General features: G+C 44.0%; 1 protein-coding gene across 5 annotated transcripts in view; it reads right to left on the bottom strand.

The window, feature by feature from the left end:
- Positions 1-1,731: 1,731 nt before the first annotated feature.
- Positions 1,732-18,241, bottom strand: part of LPGAT1 (lysophosphatidylglycerol acyltransferase 1) — a 102,648-nt gene continuing 86,138 nt past the window's right edge. For all 5 annotated transcript variants that reach the window (XM_037136941.2, XM_037136944.2, XM_037136942.2 and 2 more), the window contains exons 7-8: positions 10,495-10,601; positions 1,732-7,813 (exon numbers count right to left, since the gene is read on the bottom strand). In XM_037136941.2, coding sequence (XP_036992836.2) covers positions 7,662-7,813; positions 10,495-10,601 — 259 coding nt within the window. In that variant the 3' untranslated portion in view covers positions 1,732-7,661. The remainder of the gene's footprint in view (positions 7,814-10,494; positions 10,602-18,241) is intronic.

Raw genomic sequence — 18,241 nt, 5'->3', positions numbered from 1 at the left:
ATCCTCAGGGCCGATGCATTCATCGGTGCCAGACTAACAAAAAACCTCCATTCATTCCGATGGGCGTTCCTTAGATTAATGTGATTTATATGAATGATGGATGGATCAACAGATTGAATGTGCTTTAAAGTATTTAGAAGCAAAAAATTTCCAAAAACTTCCCTGGCCAGGTGGCTCAGTTGGTTGGAGCATCATCCTGTACGCCAGAAAGGTTACAGGTTTGATTCCCAGTCAGGGCACATACCTAAGGTTGAGGGCTTGATCCCCAATTAGGGCGCATGCAGGAGGCAACCAATGTTTCTCTCCCTCAAATCAATGAACATATCCGTGGGTGAAGATGTAAAACAAACTCCCAATTACTGGAATTATAGGCAAACCCGTCAAAGTGCAAGAACCCTCTGGACCCGTCTGGTGTTCTTTAATTATTCAAACAGCTGAGGGATTTTCTTTTTTTCACCATAATAGCTGGTTTTCACAGATGGCTCCCAGTGAGCCCCCCCCTTGCAGTACTCACACCCTTTCAGAGACCCTCTCACACTGAGCCCGGACTGGCCCCGAGACTCACTGTAACCAAAGCCACGCTGTGCCAGGCCTGGGTTTAAGCCAAGAGAAGTCTTGGTTGCCTTGACTTCTGTGCTTCCCCGGAGCCCTGAGCGGCCATGGCCTGCACTGTCCCACACGGAGTACAGCAGAGCTCAGTACTTCCAGCTGCAACCCAGATGCCTCATTTCCAATGCCACCCTCTGCCCTTGTTGAAATGTGCGCATGTCAGGAAAAGATAAAAAGCCCTGTTGTGGGCTCCAGATGCCCTGATTAAGAGACTCCTTGCCACCAATATTTCGAAGTGTCCCTTTGTTTGGCATCCTGGAGATGCGTCATGGCTGAGAGGCACGCTCTTCTGCCAAGAGGGTGGAGGTTCTGAAACGCCAGGTGGAGGCCCCCACAGGAGAGCCCGTGGGGATGGTTGGCAGTTTTGGGGCAGAGTTTCCACGGAAGGTGCTTTCCTTAAGACTTCCGCGTGTGAATACTTCCGGGGGCCTTCCCGTGTCAGGGTGTGTCTGCCTGTTTGCAGACTGTGGCCCTTGGAGTTCCCTTGCTTCCCAGCGCTCCTGGGCTCTGCTTCCTAGAGCCCCAAAGCTCCTCTGATTTCTCCACTGCTAGGTTCCTCTTTTCTCTTCCCACAACTGTCCATCAGCTGGTCCTGAGTCAGTGTTAGTTAACTGGTAAAAAAGAGGGCAAGCCCCTTTGCAGGCAGTTTTTTCATCAAAAATAAAACCAAGGAATGAAGACGCAGCAATTGCTCTCTGAGGGGCCGTGCCCCAGCCTGGCCACTTCTCAGCGACACTGCGGCGGTCACACAGATGGCCAGTGTGCTCTCTTGCCTAAGGTAAGAGAACGCCACCAACCTCAAGTCACACCTCAAGGGCAGGGAGCATTCCGAGAAGAGGCCATGGAAACTGCAGGGAAGGGCTCAGGAATGAGCTCTGCGAGATGCGTATGCTTTCTAGCAACGACGACAAACCAAACCAAAACCCATCATTCCAACTTCTTCCTCTGTAAAACTGGGTTTAATCATAGCTAATTCAGAGTATTTTCTGATTATGAAAAAAGCCTGCCTCATTTCCAGTGGTCGGCCGACCCTCCTCCCACGTTCCATTTGTTCTCCGGATTATTGATACTTAGTTTACGTTTCTCAAGCCTCTAAGAGTTAAGAACAAGCTTGTCCGAGTCCTGAGAGGTAAAAATTTATTGATTTATATCATATCAGCATGTTATGATATGGTCACACCTGCTCATACAGCTGACTTTTTCTTATAGCCAAAAAGAGAATTTTTTTCCCTTTTAAAAATACATTTTTTTTTTCCAGCAGGAAGAAACATTTTTTGAAACAGACGCTTTCATATTAAGTGAAAATTAAGAACAATGGCTTCTTCCCCCCAACTCATGAGGAATAGGGCTGGTCAGCACCAGATCTCGGATTGGAACTAGCTTTCAGGCCTCTGCCCCGTTTATTCTTCGTCTTCCACGGAAACCACTTCCAGGGGAAAAATTACAGCTTCGCCAGATCAGCATCCTAAACCCAGAAAGGAAAGAGGAGAGGCAGACTGAACTGTCACTACTGAACTCATTGTGTAGACTGTGTGAGACATCTGAATCCACTTCAAAATTTCCAGTGGGGTGGAACATAGAAACAAAAACATTTTAAATGCTCAGAACAAAATCTTAGAGAAGCCTAAATCCCAGTTTACTTTGAAAAATGAAAGCACAGAACCAACTTTAAAAATACGCAAACTTTACATGCAGTTCAGGAAAAGTTGCTTTTTGTCACATTCTCCAAAAATCCAAAGCCTGCTCTGTGGAAATGATGGTTAATGCTTTCCTACCCTTAAAGGTCCCTTTGCCAGGTCACAGCTAGGAATTTACCAAGAGCAGTGAGTGAATTAACTGTGAAAAGTTTATTCAACACGAACAGCTTAAAAAAACAAAACAAAACAAAAATAATAAAACAGAACTGGGCAGCGGTGGGCCACAGATATCTCCTACCAGCTCAAGCAAGAAAGCCAACTGTTTTAGAATTTTGCCGGTTGTTGTTAAGATTAAATTATATATACTTCCCTTTGGTGCTGAAGCTAAAACTGGTTCACTTAAAAGAGTATAATTTGTACAAGGCTAAGAAATAGCTGAACAGTAGATCACATATTAGACTGAATGACAAATCCGAGAAATGAGTGGATTAGGATATAATTCCATTTTTCAAATATCGGTTGGATAACATTCATAACTAGCCAAAGAGTTCAGCAAAAATCAATTACAGCACCCTGGCAGAATCAACTGGCTTTATGGAATTTACAATAAAGTACATCTTATTATCTGTTAATTGTGCTATAAAATCCTCACTATCATCAAAATTTATGACATGTGCCCTTGTATACAAGTCTTTTCCCCCAGGAGAGCAGACTGGGAAGCCTTTGCCAGTACACCACTGATGGGAAGAACAGGGAAGGGGGAGGGGCGAGAGTTGAAAACCAAAGGAAGACTGATTTTCACTTGGTTTTCCAGTCGGCCCTCAGCATCCACCTGCCATGGCATCTTCCACATGCATGTCTACAGGTGTTCAGGTCAAACAGCTCCAACGAAACACAAACACCCCACCCCCACTCAGAATTAAAAGCACTTCACTTGAAAAAAATCAACTTTATTTTTTCTAGGGTAAAAAAAATAGAACCAGCTATTAATTTTTGTTGTTGTTATTGAGAAAATGCTTCTTTTGGTGTTCACATCTCAATTTCTGAAAAGGTAATCTGGTTACTGAAATAACTCCAATGCATTCACAAACCAGATCCGCGTGTGACCAGCCCTTCACAAAAGTTACAGGTGCCACAGCCCTTACACTCATTCTCATCATTGTCACAACATGCAGAGACACACAGAGCAAGACAGGTCATTGAGCTGAAGTAAACATTATGGCATCAGGAAACAGAAATCCAACTGTATAAAATAAATACAACTTTGTGATAACTGCAAAGAAAAAGAGAGCACTTAACACAACCGCGGCAGTCCGATGTGTAACTGCTTCATTACCCAGTCAGAACAGAAGTCCCTGTGAAATGCACGGACTCCTTACACGTAAGAAATGTGTGCATCCCAGACACGTGTGTTCAACAGTTTTACACAATAAAAATAAAGCCATTCAAAATATGTGTGCATATTTTGCAACTAGAATACACAAAATTTTTTTTGCTCTTTAAACTGTTTTAAAAAAATATTAAATGTAAAAATCCGCACATGGAAATTTTGCAGAAAAACACATTTTATCTTCCATCAGCCACACTGCCCCAACAGGTCTGCACCTGCGGTTCATGCCCAGGGTCCAGTCCCCGTGTGCTGGAGATCGATGCGGAACGAGCACAACAAAGCACCGTCCAGAGGCCACTCCAGAGAACGCCCGGCCCCCCGTGATCCAGAAAGGTCCGACTTCGGTGGTTTTGGTCCCAAACATGTTAGTTTATTCCCCCTCATACAGTGACCCAGGATTCCTGCTGCCCCGGGCTGCTTCTGACTTTGCTTTTCATGTTACCAGAAGCAAGGCTCACAGCCCTACGTGGCAACAAATGAGACTAACCTTTCCCATCTGTCCTTTGTGGACCGGAGCTGCTATGCCAGTAATGGTAACTCTGGAGGGAGTCCTGCGTAATGGATCAAATAACTAACTCTTCCTCCCAAGCAGTAGTGCAAATAAAATTTTCTTCAATACAAAAAGAATCCAATAAAACTATCCATGATTAAAGGCTACGTTCTATGATTATAACCAGGTCCCACTAGTTCAGAAGAGTCTTTAGGGAAGTGATTGTCAGAAAACCTCACTAAGACAAATTCACTAGAAGTGAGAGGAACGTGAGCAAAGAAGGAAGAGGCGTTCTCAACACTGGCCCACATGATATGAGCACTAGAGTGATGTTCTGAGGTTTACACTTGGTGATTTCATGTTTCATTTTCATAAAAACGCTTGAGAACAACTGCAATACTGCCAACTCTTGATTATTAGGATTTCCCCTTTAAGTCTATGCATTATTTAGGTTTTTGTGTTTCTTCTTCTTGCTTATAAATAAATAAGCAAGAGGAACTAATAAACAACTCAAATCACTTTTTAAAATCAGTAAGCATCCAGGAAGAAAAAAAGTGTGATGAGAATAAATATTCAAACTTCTAAACACAATTAGATTTTTGGCTTCCTATGACTTATTAGTGGAATAATTACTCGGTAATCTCTAGTTCCTTTACTGTAGAAAATTAAGGGTTGGTTGTAATTTTAAAATATGATAGATAACAAGAGGATCTCAAATCACAGTTATCTTTAAAAAAAAAAAAAACCTCTACGATTTAGATTCTCAACTGGTTGGCATGACTACTCAAGACATCATTTCCACTCTATAATTTCTCTTGACCTTCCACTGGCCTACAGGCTTCTCTACAATGTCATATATTTGAACACCAACGATAGTTTCTGAAGTTAAGTGTGAATTTTGGGATGGTCACTTCTGTAGTCCCTGCACCCACCTGAGGCCGGGCAGATGTTCGCCACTGGGGCTCCAGGAGCCAGCACGGGGAGTTCGCACACCCGTCTGTCGTGGGGCTCTAGGCAGGACAGCGGGGATTCTAAAAGCTACAGGTAGAAAACTGGCACAGTGCTATCTTCTCTCCACTGGACAAAATGGATGTTCACTAGACTCCTCCCATCTCATTTTGCAAAGGAAGGACAGGGCAGGCATTTTTACTCAGCTCCGTACAGGGGCATCCTGCTGCTTCCCCGACAGCAGCGTTAGAGCACCGATTCTCTCTTCACGTCCCCCAGTGCGAGCCAGAGGACCCCCGTTTCTCTGGGTAAGGAAAGCGCTGGCAATGCTCTCAAGCAGAAGGGGGAGCATGTCGGTAAAGAACCGAAGTGGGCAGGGCAGATCAAACACATGTCTATTTACAACTCACAGATTTATGTGCAAAAACTGACTCACACATCTACTGGCATTTGTCACTCTAGAGGCTGCTGAAATGACCGCACTTGAAGAGTAAAGCGTCTTAAAGAACAGACTGTTTAATGTGTACAGTGTATGAAACGACGCCACGTTCCTTTGGAGCACAGTGACGGCCGAGCGGCCCCAGCCTGCGTGCACACGGGCCCTTCTCGCCGTCTCTGACAGGAGGACCGGCCACTCTGCCCATGGTTGGCTTTAACAACGAGGACAAGGTCTGACAGCTAGGACTGTGTCTGCCACGCTTGACAGCGAGCAACTATCCCCTGGACGGCTGGCTAACCTCTCAGATGAACAATTCCAGTTCACCCTGTCATCCAGCAGCGTTTGCTGGGCCTCAAACAGAAGCATGTTTCAGCTTCTATTGGGCTTCCTATCTTATCTGTACTTCTAAGCTGAGGTGGGTTTTGCCTACTCACCATCGCTGCAAAACACGTAAAGAAGTGCTCAGCTTGCACAGAAGTGGCACCTGTGACCTGTTCCCAAGCCACACACAGGGCCGCTGGCCCTGCCTCTTAGCAGCAGCCTGCTGTCAGTGAGGTATTTCTGTGGACGTGCCGCGCTCTGCACACACGCAGGGGGTGAACCCAGAGCTGAGGCTGCGTGGGCCTGAATTTGGCGTGGCTTCGCCTTTCCCACATCACCGAGAAAAACCTTCCATCTTCTCAGGGTTTTTTTGGTTTACTTAAAAACAAAAAACATCAGCCTTTTACTTTTACTCTTCAGCCTCCTTCTCAGAACTGTCCTTTGTATGATTAGTGACAAAGCGGGGACCTACGCTGTTCACATCACAGGGAATGACCACTGACCCACTAGGAGCTCGGAGTCTTACAACCCCGGACCAAGAACGTGCTCCACGTAGGGAGCGCTGGTGACGCCCGAGGCGGTGCCAGCACTTTTTGAGAAGAGTTTGGTTCTACTGTGAGGTAAACTGTATGAAGACAGTGACAAATAAAAAAAAAAAATGCCTTCTAGAAATAGACACTGGACTTTATCTTCTCCAAAAGCGACTGGAAAAGACTGCAAAGCCTCGTGTGCTGGTCTCTCTCCTGGTCATGCCACACCAACATGGGCAGCTCCTTGATGTGACAGGTTCTGGGGGTGCCATGTGACAACCGGTCACCATTTTAAGCCTGGCTGTAGCTCTTGTTTTTCTAATAAACTAGCCTATTTTACCATATATTAATCATTTAAATATTTTGCATGAATTTGTTTCAACCATCCCCAAATTGGTGCTAATATACCAAAATTAAGATAAAACAAACAAAGCCACTGAGCGGGACAGAAGTCTCAGCTGGGTGCGGCGCCCGACGTGGGCGGCGCGGGCGCACAGGTAAGACACGCGGACGAGACGGCCTCTGAAGAAGCCCACTCCCTGATTACATCTGTGTTCAGGCTGTATCCCAGTCCTTTGCTATAGATGCATCTGATAAAAGTGCATTTTGTAGGAAACAATGGTCAATCTACAATATACCTTCTGTACAAAAGGAGAAACCGAGTGCCCACCCCCACACGGGAAAGCACTCACGCGTGTAAACACAGACTGGGCGAGCCTTCTGGAAGAGCGCGTTCCAGAACGGGGATGTGTCCGCCGGACACCGCCCCCGCCCCCCGACATGCCTGACCCTGAACCTCACTGACTTGGTGAGGACTGGCGTGTCACGGCAAACGACAGGGCGGCAGGTCTTCAGAGGGTGCCAGCCAGCGCCCCTCGAGGTCACTCGTAACTCAGCAGACGTTGGGGGAGTGAGGCCACCTCACAGCACTGCCCTCGTGGAGACACTGGCCGGGAGGACGACGCTTGAACTGGACGATCAAGTATCTGCCGCAGCAGAATTCCTCTCAGTCTTCTAGGATGATCTTGTGATTTCCTCTTCTCCAAAGGTGATGGTCGCTTAGATGTGTGGTAGAGTGTATGTTTTTCAAACATGACAAGTCCTTACAACATACTAGCAGGTCATTATATTACTGATCCTCCTTTTCACAGAGTTTTAAAATATCCCAAAGGGGGATAAATATTCATCCATCCATGGAATTTCCTTTGTTTTTGTTTAATATTCTGATTTGCACATGTAAAATAATACACACTCACGGAAGTCTGAATTCCTATGGTGACTGTGACCAGTCCGAGTCCTAAAACAGGCAATGGTAGAAATACCGCAGGGTGTTGTACCACATGTAGGCCGACAAAAACGCAAAACACTGTATGAGGAAGATCCACACGTTGCTGAGCGTCATCGCCCTGCAGTCGGCTTCCTTGTGGCCCTTGGGAGGCGGAAAAGCCCCTAAAAAGCAAGATGGAAATATTACTTTGTTTTACTGTAGTGGAAGGTCTCTTGGAATAAAAGCTGAATAGTAGTTTAACTAGAATTTTTGTTTTTTAAAGCATCTTCTGTGACTTCCCCTTGCTCTCGAAGAGAGATCTCATTTGAAACAGACCTTCCGGCCTGCTGAGCCCTCTCCTGCCTCTGAGCCTTTGCTTCCTCCTCGTCCCAGAAAACGGCTGTGGCACCTGCATTCTCCCAGTATCAGAAAATTCCACCTGCTCCCCGCTACCAGCCCCCAGTCAGTCGCTCTCATCCCCATGTTTACTTCCGTCTTGGCACTTGGCACAGTCTGTAATAATCTCCATCTATCTTTTCTCTACAGCAGGGGTGTCAAACTCACTTCCGCCAGGGACCACATCAGCCTCGTGGCTGCCTTCAAAGGGCTGAATGTAATTTTAGGACTGTGTAAATGTAACTACTCCTCAACTAGGGGCAAGGAGCTCAGTGCTGCGGCCGGGTACAAACAAGGTGCCGGGCAGATAAAACGAGGTGGAGGGCCGGATTCGGCCCGCGGGCCTGGTGTTTGCCACTGCGCTCCACAGCCTGTCTGCTGCTGGAACGGAAACTGCAGGAGACTAGGCGCTCCGCTTCCCTGTGTCCCACTGTACCCTACAGAGCTCCTCAGTGGCCAGGACACAGGATGTGTGAAATCAATATTGAATACTTTCCCAATAGCATTAATTTATACTCATTCCTCTATTTACAAGTTAAATGTCTTTGCCACAAAAAGTGGTTGTGTCCTGGCTGGTGTGGCTCAGTGGATCGATCGAACTGAAGGGTCATGTTCGATTCCCAGTCAGGGCACATGCCTGGGCTGCAGGCCACGTCCCCGGTTGGGGGGCCTGTGAGAGGCAGTGGAACAGTGTTTCTCTTGCACATAGATGCTTCTCTCTCTCTTTCTAAAAATAGATAAAACTTTTTTTTAAAATTAAAAAAAGGTGGTTGTTTTTTTAATTTTTAAAGGTGGTTGATTTTTTAAAATAATCTGATATTTTCAAAAGGCAATATGATTTATGAACTATATCTTAATAATAAGGAGGAGAAACACAAAGTAAACAGGTTTCTGCAAAGGAAAGCTGGGCCATTCCAGGGCAATATTACCTAAGGTCATCTCGATAACACTGCGGCATTTCAATGGTCTTTGCCCTTGCAGATAATCCCCCAGTTTAAGCTGATTCATGTGGGGATTTGCTTCTCCCAAGCACTGTACAGAGAACACTTTCAAGTTTTAAGGTCTATTATGCAAATAGGTTTTTTAAAAAAGAGGCCTCCATTACTGCTGCTACAATTTAGGCCAAATATCAAAAAGAGACAGACCCTGTTGGCCTCCTAATTGCCTCACGCCTTCTCACGCATCCATCCGCTCTCAACTTTAAGGAAAATCTGAGAGGAAGCGCAAGGATGGCAAACAGGGAGAGGGCCATCTTACTAGTCTCATTAAGGATTCTAACGACACGCACAGGGTCCAGCTCCTGTCACAGACACATGCCCTGCTCCACAGCCCCAGAATGAGAAGGTCCAGATCAGGAAGGCAGAGTGAAACAACCCTACACGCAAAATCGAAAGCACTACAAACACGTAATGAGTGGTACCAGCCTTAGCTCAGCATCAGGCCTCTGACAGTCTGATTCAACAAGAACTTTAATTCTGTACAAAAAACGTCCAAAGTGGGAAGAAAACAGTGCCTTCAAAAAGGCACTGTTCATCAAAAATCCCATGGCTGTCCTCAGACTCGGGACAACCTTCTCCTCCCCTGATGTTGGCCGGCAGGCAGCTATGTGTGCAAGCACCGTGGGGAGCCTGGGGCTCTCCCAGTGCCAACCTCCTTCCCTCATCACTTCCTTTCTTCCTCCCCCCCGCCCCAAAATCTTTTTATTGCACTGTAGTTTTCAGTGAACATGGAGACTGAAGTATAGAGAAGGGATGTTAGGGTGAATAGACTTTCTTCTGCCACGGAGAAAACTGAACTTTATCCCTATAAAAAAGAATGAGCATATAAAAAAGCAGTTACAAATGATCTCAAGTGATTGCTAGATGATGGTATTATTTAAACAGTCAACTACAACGCCAAAAAACAAACGTCATTTACCACTGCAGGAAACAGCTTGTATAACTAGATACACATGATTAGTCTTCCGCACACACTCTCTGGAATGAGATCCATTTGCACAACATCTGACTTATCTCCTGACCTTTGTGCACTGGCTGATGGAGCAAGTGCCTCAATACATTTAACATAAATTTGTCTTGTGAACATTCTATGTTGAATTCTTTTTTATTTTATTTTATTTTATTTTTTTAATATTAAATTTTATTTAGTTACTTTTCAAGTACATTTTTTTTTTTTAATCTATTTCTCCCATCCCACCCCCCCCCGCCCGGTCTCCCCCCTCCCTCCCATTCCCCCCCCCCCCCCCCCCAGTCCTCATCTCTGTGTCTTTCATACTTGTTCCTCAAAATCCCTCCCCCTTTTTCCCCTTAAGTTCCCTTCCCTCTCCCCTCTGGTGAATTCTTAAATATAAAAATACTTTGATTTTTTTTAGGGTATCTGAAGAATCAAAAAAAAGGTTATCTTCCCTAAAGTGCATCTTTGGAACTACTGGTAACTTGAGGAAGGAATGTAACAGCATTCTGTGTACCTGTTTTATAAAAATGCGATAAGAGGTCTTCTTTTTCAATAAAACGTTGGTAGAGCCAATCAGAAAGGCCATCAGTCTCCAAGGGTACATCCTTAATTGGAAAGATCCTAGTTAAGAAAATAAGGGCAAGAATTACTTTAGTTCAGAAGTCAAAATCATTCAGACCCACAGTTCAGCTGTGGCGATGGAAAAGCTGAAGGAAGTTATAGAATCCTTTTGCAAGGGTGGGTTTCTTCAGCTTCTCAAGTTACCCTGATTAAAAATAATGTTGATTACACAACAGAGTTCACTTATTCATTCATTCAAATGTTTATTAGCCTAGTGTGTTAGGTCTAGTACTAGATGGTAAAAACATATGAGTTATCCTCTATCTATAAATAGTCATTGAGAAACAACTGTCTTCCCATGCCTGTGTGTGAGGTAGGAATGGTATTTAGAACAGATGAGATTTTAAAAGAAGTACTTGAGGGTTGGAACAGGCGAGTGCTAGGCCGAATAATGCAGCTTAGCAAGGTTCTTCCGCTGGGAATGTCTGCACTGGACAGAATGCCCCTAACTTGGTGCCTTTTCACCAACTATATCAGATATACCGGTTTCACGAGCGACCTCCACTCAGACTGACTGGGGGTGGCACACAGCTCTGCCGCAGACGGGATGGCTGGTGATAAACATCCCCCGGAGGTGAGAACAGAGGGGACGGCATGAGTAATGCTACATTTGCTGACCTTGAGAAAGAGTTTCTTTTCTTGCTTGTTTTCCAAATTTTGGGGAAGAGTGTTTTAAAATGTTCCCCTTTATCAAAGGTATAAAGGTACACAGATCGAGAAGAGGGGGAGAAGGAAGAAAATAAGAGATAGAAGTAGATAGAATGAGGGGGGCAAGAATATGGGAAATGACTAGGTGGGGAATGAAGGGGGAAATAGAACAACTGTAACAGCATAATCAATAAAAAATTTTTAAAAAAGGTACACAGTTAAAAAGCCTACAAAAGGTTTATTTGTGTGAAAAAACAGCAGAGCCTGTCACTCTCCCCTTCATTTATCCCTCCTTAGAGGAATTGATTTGTACTTCTTCTAGCCGATGACCTTGACATTTATCACCATGTTTCTTCTTCATTTTGGGGGCTCATCTGCTGAGTTCCCACTATGGAATATGAAGATTAAGCTCTTTTTTCTTCCCATTCCCTCCACACACCAAAAATCTCCCAGCTTCCCATGCAGTTGTATGGTAATTTTAAATAGCACGATATGAGTCATATACATTATTATAATCATGTAAATATATTCGAAGCTAATCATGGCTACTTTTCCTTTCCTGACCAATTTTTGTTCTCCCTGAATGGAGCAGTTATAGTTTTCTATGTACACATAGCTAACTCAGCCACATGTTCTTGGCCAATTGTCCAGAATCAATTTTCCAGATCGAGTCTGTGAATTTTTTCTTAATGAGCCAGATAAACGATATTTAGACTTTGCAGGCCACGTGATTTTGTCACAACAATTCAACTCTGCTTGTAGTGTGAAAACAGCCGGCGACAGTGTGTAAATACACGTGTGTGTTCAAATAAAACTTTATTTAGAAAACAGATAGAAGCCACATTGACCTTTGGTCTAGACATCTCCCCACAAGGCATTCATGTACACCAGACGTTCCTTCAACTTCACCTTCCTGGAGGGTTTCACCCAGACTCAGGGTTTGCTGCCTGTAGTTTGCGTCTTGCTAAGGCCCTTTCCTGTTGTCCTGGTGACTCTCTGCACTCCTAAGGTGGACTTCATGTTTCTTACATCTTATACCTTCCTCTCTCTGCCTGTACTCCACATTCTCATGGAGTACAGCAGTTTCTTAACAACAGTTTCCCTCAACAGTTTCTTAACAACAGGCACTTAAACCTTGCATTTCTGCCAATGTCTTCTTTCTGTCTGCACATCTGGTTGACAATTTGACTAGATAAAGAATTCAGGTTGGAATTAATGTTCTTCCATCTCTGTCTTTTTGTCCTCTTTCTGGGAGATTTATTATTTAACTTCTAAACTTTCTACTGAACTTTTACATCTTTTATCATAATTTTAATTTCTATGTGCTGAGTGTTATTTTTTATAGTATGCTATTATTGTTTTATTGTTGCAATTTCACATCTCCAGGAGAATTACCATGGGAAGTTTAAAACACGCACAAAAGTAGGGAAGAGGGTTAATGAACTCCCATGTACTATTAGGACTTCTGGAGGCTGTTCTTGACCTGTCCTTCCAAGTCACCGTCTTATGTTTGCCTCCACTTCTGCCTTTCACAGCAGAGGCTGATCAGCTTGCCGGTTACCTGGTAATTCTCTGTTGCTCCTTCACATTTACAGATGTGGGCCTTGTCAGCTGACTAAACACTCTCAGCATGTCAGTGAAGTTGGTTGACTGTGAACCTCACTGAGGACTATGTGGCTGGGCTAGTTGGTTTCACCATTTCCCCTGAGAAAGCTGGGCTAATGAAGGCCTGACTGCTAGCTCTCTGGCAGCAGAGACTGGGACCAGGGCAGGGAGTCTCAGCGCTCTGCACACCTACATCACCTAGCCATGCTATTTTCACAGTGCGATGGACCCCTGCCTCGTGTGTGGGAGTCCAGACAGCGCGTTTCCCTCTCCAGAGTAAACCTCCAGTGCCGGCCAGGGCAGGGAAGGTGCAATCGCCCACCTGTGGGATGCAGGGAAGAGATTCTGGGGATCTGAGCTCTCCCTACACGGATTTAACCAGTTTAGCATCCTTTCGATCTCACGTCCACAGGCAAAGATGCTGCCAGGTCTTCAGCCTTGTGGAGGTTCTGTGGTACAAATAAGGTTGGCTTTGGCTTTCTCCTCGGCTTGCTTAGGGCTCTGTTGTCAATGGCCCAAGCTTTGGTGCCACTGTCTTTCTCGCTGTTCTCCCCACTCTTGACGGTCTACACCTTTAAAGACCTCCTTCATGTTCTTTTACTGGCATGTTCTTTGGAAGGGCATGAAAGTAGACATAAATCTTCCACACCTCTTCTGAGAAGCTGTCGTTATTTCTGAAAGGTCTAAGATGATTTTCTATCTCTGGCCAGTACCTACCACCTGCCGTTCTACAAAGGAATGCACACTGCTCTTCCGAGCTCAGGCAAAATGTGTGCAAGTTACTTAGTAAGGATTTAAAAAACATAATGATGGATATTGCACGCCCCCTACAAACACCAAACAACTTCTACAGTTTATCAGCAGAACAGTCCCGGGCCAGTCAAATTTATGAAGGGTCCGCTTGGCCAGAGTGACGTGCTCAGACGCCTTTGAAGGCTGTTCAAACCATGACTAACCGAACGCAACCATTGGTACACAACTTCAAAAAGGTCAGAAGGGAAGTTATTGATGAATCAGATTCCTTTCTCTTATTTAAGCATTTAAATATCAAACTGGGGAATTTTAGCAACCAAATTTAAGTAGCAGTAGACAGTATGAAAAAATATATTATGAAAATATATACACACATATACATAAAAATATACATAAAATATATTATGAAAATATACTTCAAAAAAATCACAGGGTGTCTTTGTTTTGTTTTGTTTTTAGAGAGGGGGGCGGGAGGGAGAAAGAAAGAGATAGAAACAATGATTGATTGGTTGCCTCTTATATGCAGCCCAACCGGGGACCGAACTCACAACCCAGGCATGTGCCCTGACCGGGAATCATTCCAACAACCTTTTGCTTTGTGAGATGACGCCCAACCAACTGAGCCACACCTGCAGGACAATCACACAATTTTGATTAAAAAAAAGAAAGATAACCAAAATATAGTTTTATTTACACAGAAAATAACTTTCCCATCCTTAGTCACCTTTCCATTCCCTCAAAATATAGTACTACATTCTCATAAAGCAGGAATACAGGTGTTTTGGCCTATCAGATATTTGAATGGGGAAGGAGATGCTATAGTCCAGAAAGTTAGTTTCAGCTTGTTACTGTAAGGTCCCCTGTTGGAATGAAAATTCCCTTGCTAGGAAAGCACTAACAAACAAAGAGATAAATGTTTAAAATGTCAACACTTAAAAAAAAGATTTTATTTATTTTTAGATATGGAAGAAGGGAGAACGAGAGGGGCAGATACACTGATTGGTTGCCTCTGGCACATCCCCATACTGGGGAACTGGCCCACAACCCAGGCATGTGCCCTGACTGGGAATTGAACCAGTGACCTTTGGTTCATAGGCCAACACTCGATACACTGAGCCACACCAGCCAGGGCACCCCTTTTAAAAAGAGAAAAATACTGGAAATGCTTACACCTCATAAAATTATCCCTTATGCCAGTATTTCTTAGCCCTCTTAATGCCTATTCTCCTAAATAATTGAAATATCTTTCACACTGAAAGCTTTACCTCTCTCCCAGTCAGGGCATATGCGTGGATGGTGGGCCAGGTCCCCAGTTGGAGGTGTGTGAGGCAAGCACACATTGGTGTTTCTCTCCCCCTCTTTCTTCCTCCCTTCCCCTTTCTCTAAAAATAAATAAAATCTTGTACAAGAAATTAAAAAAAATTTTACCTCTCCACGCACTGACGTTCTCATATGCCTCACTGAGTGAGTGAGTGAGTGGGACTCCCCGGCTGAGAGTCTCTTCCGCAAACATGGGGTTGAACATGGGGTGTCTGGTTTTTGTTACACGTGGAGCCTGCTTGGTTTTTAGGCACAATTAAAACAATCCCAGGAGACAGGGCGGCACAGTGTGTGAGTGCGGACTCTGAAAGGACGGCGGGGGATGAATTCTGGCTCTACCGCTTGCCAGCTGTGTGACCTTGGAAAATTGTTTAACCTCTGTATGACTTAGTCCCCTCGTCTGTAAAATGGGGCTGATCGTATTATTATGCTACAAAGTTGGTACATGTGCAAAGTGCTTGGCACAGGGCAGTGGCATCCCTCGGCACCAGCAGAGGTGCTGCTGCTGGTTGTTGAATCCCAGACCATTCACGATAAGCATTATTGTTCTTTCAAGTTCTTTGGGTATGGCGGCACACGCAGTGACTGGACTAGACCAGAAGTTGTTAAGCGGTTTGGCATTCCACGACTATCTCCAGACAGTGCAATACTTGACAGACATAATGTATGTGTGAGTGTAGGTATCTGTACACGTAGATGTGCACTCTTTGTATACATACACATTTTCTATACCCCTGGCAATAATGAAGCCAGGCTTGAGCTAGTCATGGAAAAGTAAAAGGGTAAAGAGTTGTTATCAAGTATTCAAAAGATAAGTTACTGACAGAGATGCTAAAGACTCTTTTAATATTAGTATTGATATAATTGGAGTACAGAAAAGAAAATTTCAAAGGAGGAATCTTGGGCTATTTACACAGGTTTGTCTTTCCACCTCTTCTAAAGTAACTTTTATCCTTTGAATTATACAACACTCTCAAATCAGAGATATTTCAAGAATTTGACAGTTTCCTCTTCCTCCTCTCCCTGTTTTAACTAAGAATGCAGATTCCCGTGGGGGAACGTTACCCAGGACACAGAAGACCCTACAGCTGCTTCGCCGGACTGCTTCACCCCAACGCACACGAAGCCCTACAGGACAGTCAGCAGCCAGCACACTTCTATGGAAAAGTGTCCTTGCTGTGCACCACACATGCCAGTTCACGCTGCCTCAGCCTGCTAGCTCACTCCTCGGCTGCAGAAAGCCAAACTCCTTGTCTCAAGCCACCTCCACTTAGAGTGGGTTTGAAAAGGAGTTGATTAAAAAAAAAGGTCAGTTGGGAGTAGTTTTTCCTAACATCTTTCCTTCTCTAAGAAGTCTCTTTAGGCACCTGGATGTCTGAAACAACCAGTTACATGTAAGGACTGAGTGTCTATACATGTACCAAGCAGTCTTCTAATCTTAACTGCAGGCAGGAAGGGGAATTAAAAGGCAAACAATGACCATTCTGTTTCTACCTTTTCTATATTTACACGTGTGATTTCTTTTTCTCTAGTGCCTGATTAGGAACTCTAGTGCAATATTGAAGAGAGGTGACTAAGAATGGGGACATTATTTTCTAGGTAAATAAAACTCTCTCTCATTCCTGGTCTTTCAGGGGGAAACATTCAGTAGTTCACATTTCAGTATGATATTTGCTGTAATATTTTCTGTAGATCCCAGTAATTGGATTAAAGAAATCCCCTTCTATTCCCAATTTGCTAAGAGTATTTTCCTTTTTATCATGAACAAGAGTTGCATTTTGTTGTGTATTGGTTTAATATGACTTCAAATCCACCTGTTAATGACAAAAATGAAGTTGTTTCCTTACCTATACGTAACGTTGTTTTGATATAAGAGTGAAGTGTCCGGATGCCGTCATGGGCATCCGTGGCTGCAGCAGCGCAGCTGCTGAGGGCTGATCGGTGAGAACAAGTGGAGAAGCAGCTATGGCAGCTATGGCTAGGGGACATTTAGACTAGAAATGCCAGAGTTTATGAGGACCGTGGGAGACTGTTCAGTGTGGGCAGGTGCTCTGCTGATCTAGAGCCCTCTGACGGCCATGGGGTGTTCCATTGTAGTAAAGCAACTCTTTACCAGGAGGTGCAGAAGCCTGTGAAGAGTATTATTTTGATCATCAAAAGACAAATACCATATGATCTCACCTATATGAGGAACCCAGTGAACAAAACAAACAAACAAACAAGCAAAAGAGAACCAGAGGCATGGAAACAAGGAACAGACTGACAGCGACCAGCGACAGGGGAATGGGGGGGAAAGAAGGGGAAGGGTGTAGTCAAGGAACATGTATGGATGACCCACGGAGTGGACAATAGGGTGGGGTCTGGACGAATTGACCGTGGGAGGGCGGGGCAGGGGAGAGCAAAGGAAAAAAATTGGGACAACTGTAATAGAATAAAAAAACCCAGAATATTATATTGCTCATTGGTACCAGCACCTTTGTTTCCTAGCAACGTACCCTAGGAACAAAGAAATTGGGTTTTGTGCTGGCAGATGGATGTCGGGTGGGTTGGCTGAGCCGAATCTGCCCAAGAACCGACCCACGGAAAGGTGTACCTCAGACTAGGTTTGAACATTATTTCTTCCATTTCCCCCTCGTCTGGAACAACAGGGTAATTAATAAATTGCTGGTTTGGAATATGTTATTTTTTACTGGCTTATTAAGAGACACTTTCCTGTATGCTACTGACTTGTGAAATTATTATAATTTCCACAGTAAAGCTGAGTTAAATTATTGGCAAATAATTATGCTCAGTCTCTGAGCCTATTTTGCCACTTAACATGAAACGTGTTTTATCAATTCTTTTCTATCTATTAAAACACATATAATTTCCCCCTTGATTCTGTTAATGCCATGAATTGAACTGACTGATTTTGAATGTTCAACCAAACTCACTCCTGGAATATATGCTCTCAGGACATTATATAATGTACTTTTTTATATATTGCTGGATTAATCTTGTGCCTAAAATCATGTAAAAGATTTGCCTGTAAATTTTCCTTTCTTATAAGATCCTTGGTTCACATTTTGGTATCAAAGTTATGCTGATCTTACAAAACAAGCTAGGAAGTATCCCCTCTTTTCTCTTGCTGAAAGAATTGCATTTCATGTCCTTTTACTGTTTAATGACATGTGATTTGCAGTGATGACCCCTTTTCATTTGTGGTCCTGGTAACATGGGCCTCCTTTTTTTTCTTGGTCTCGCCGGGAGTTAATCTCTATTTTACAGTGTTAAAAAAAACCTTTTTTTTTTTTTTGGTGTTGTTATTCTATCCT

This window comes from Artibeus jamaicensis, unplaced genomic scaffold (genome assembly GCF_021234435.1).
Source record: "Artibeus jamaicensis isolate MK-2021 breed Jamaican fruit bat unplaced genomic scaffold, CSHL_Jam_final contig_2170, whole genome shotgun sequence".
NCBI classification, from domain to species: domain Eukaryota; kingdom Metazoa; phylum Chordata; class Mammalia; order Chiroptera; family Phyllostomidae; genus Artibeus; species Artibeus jamaicensis.
Note: the sequence above shows the minus strand (reverse complement) of the source record. Positions and strands in the feature narration are given on the sequence as shown.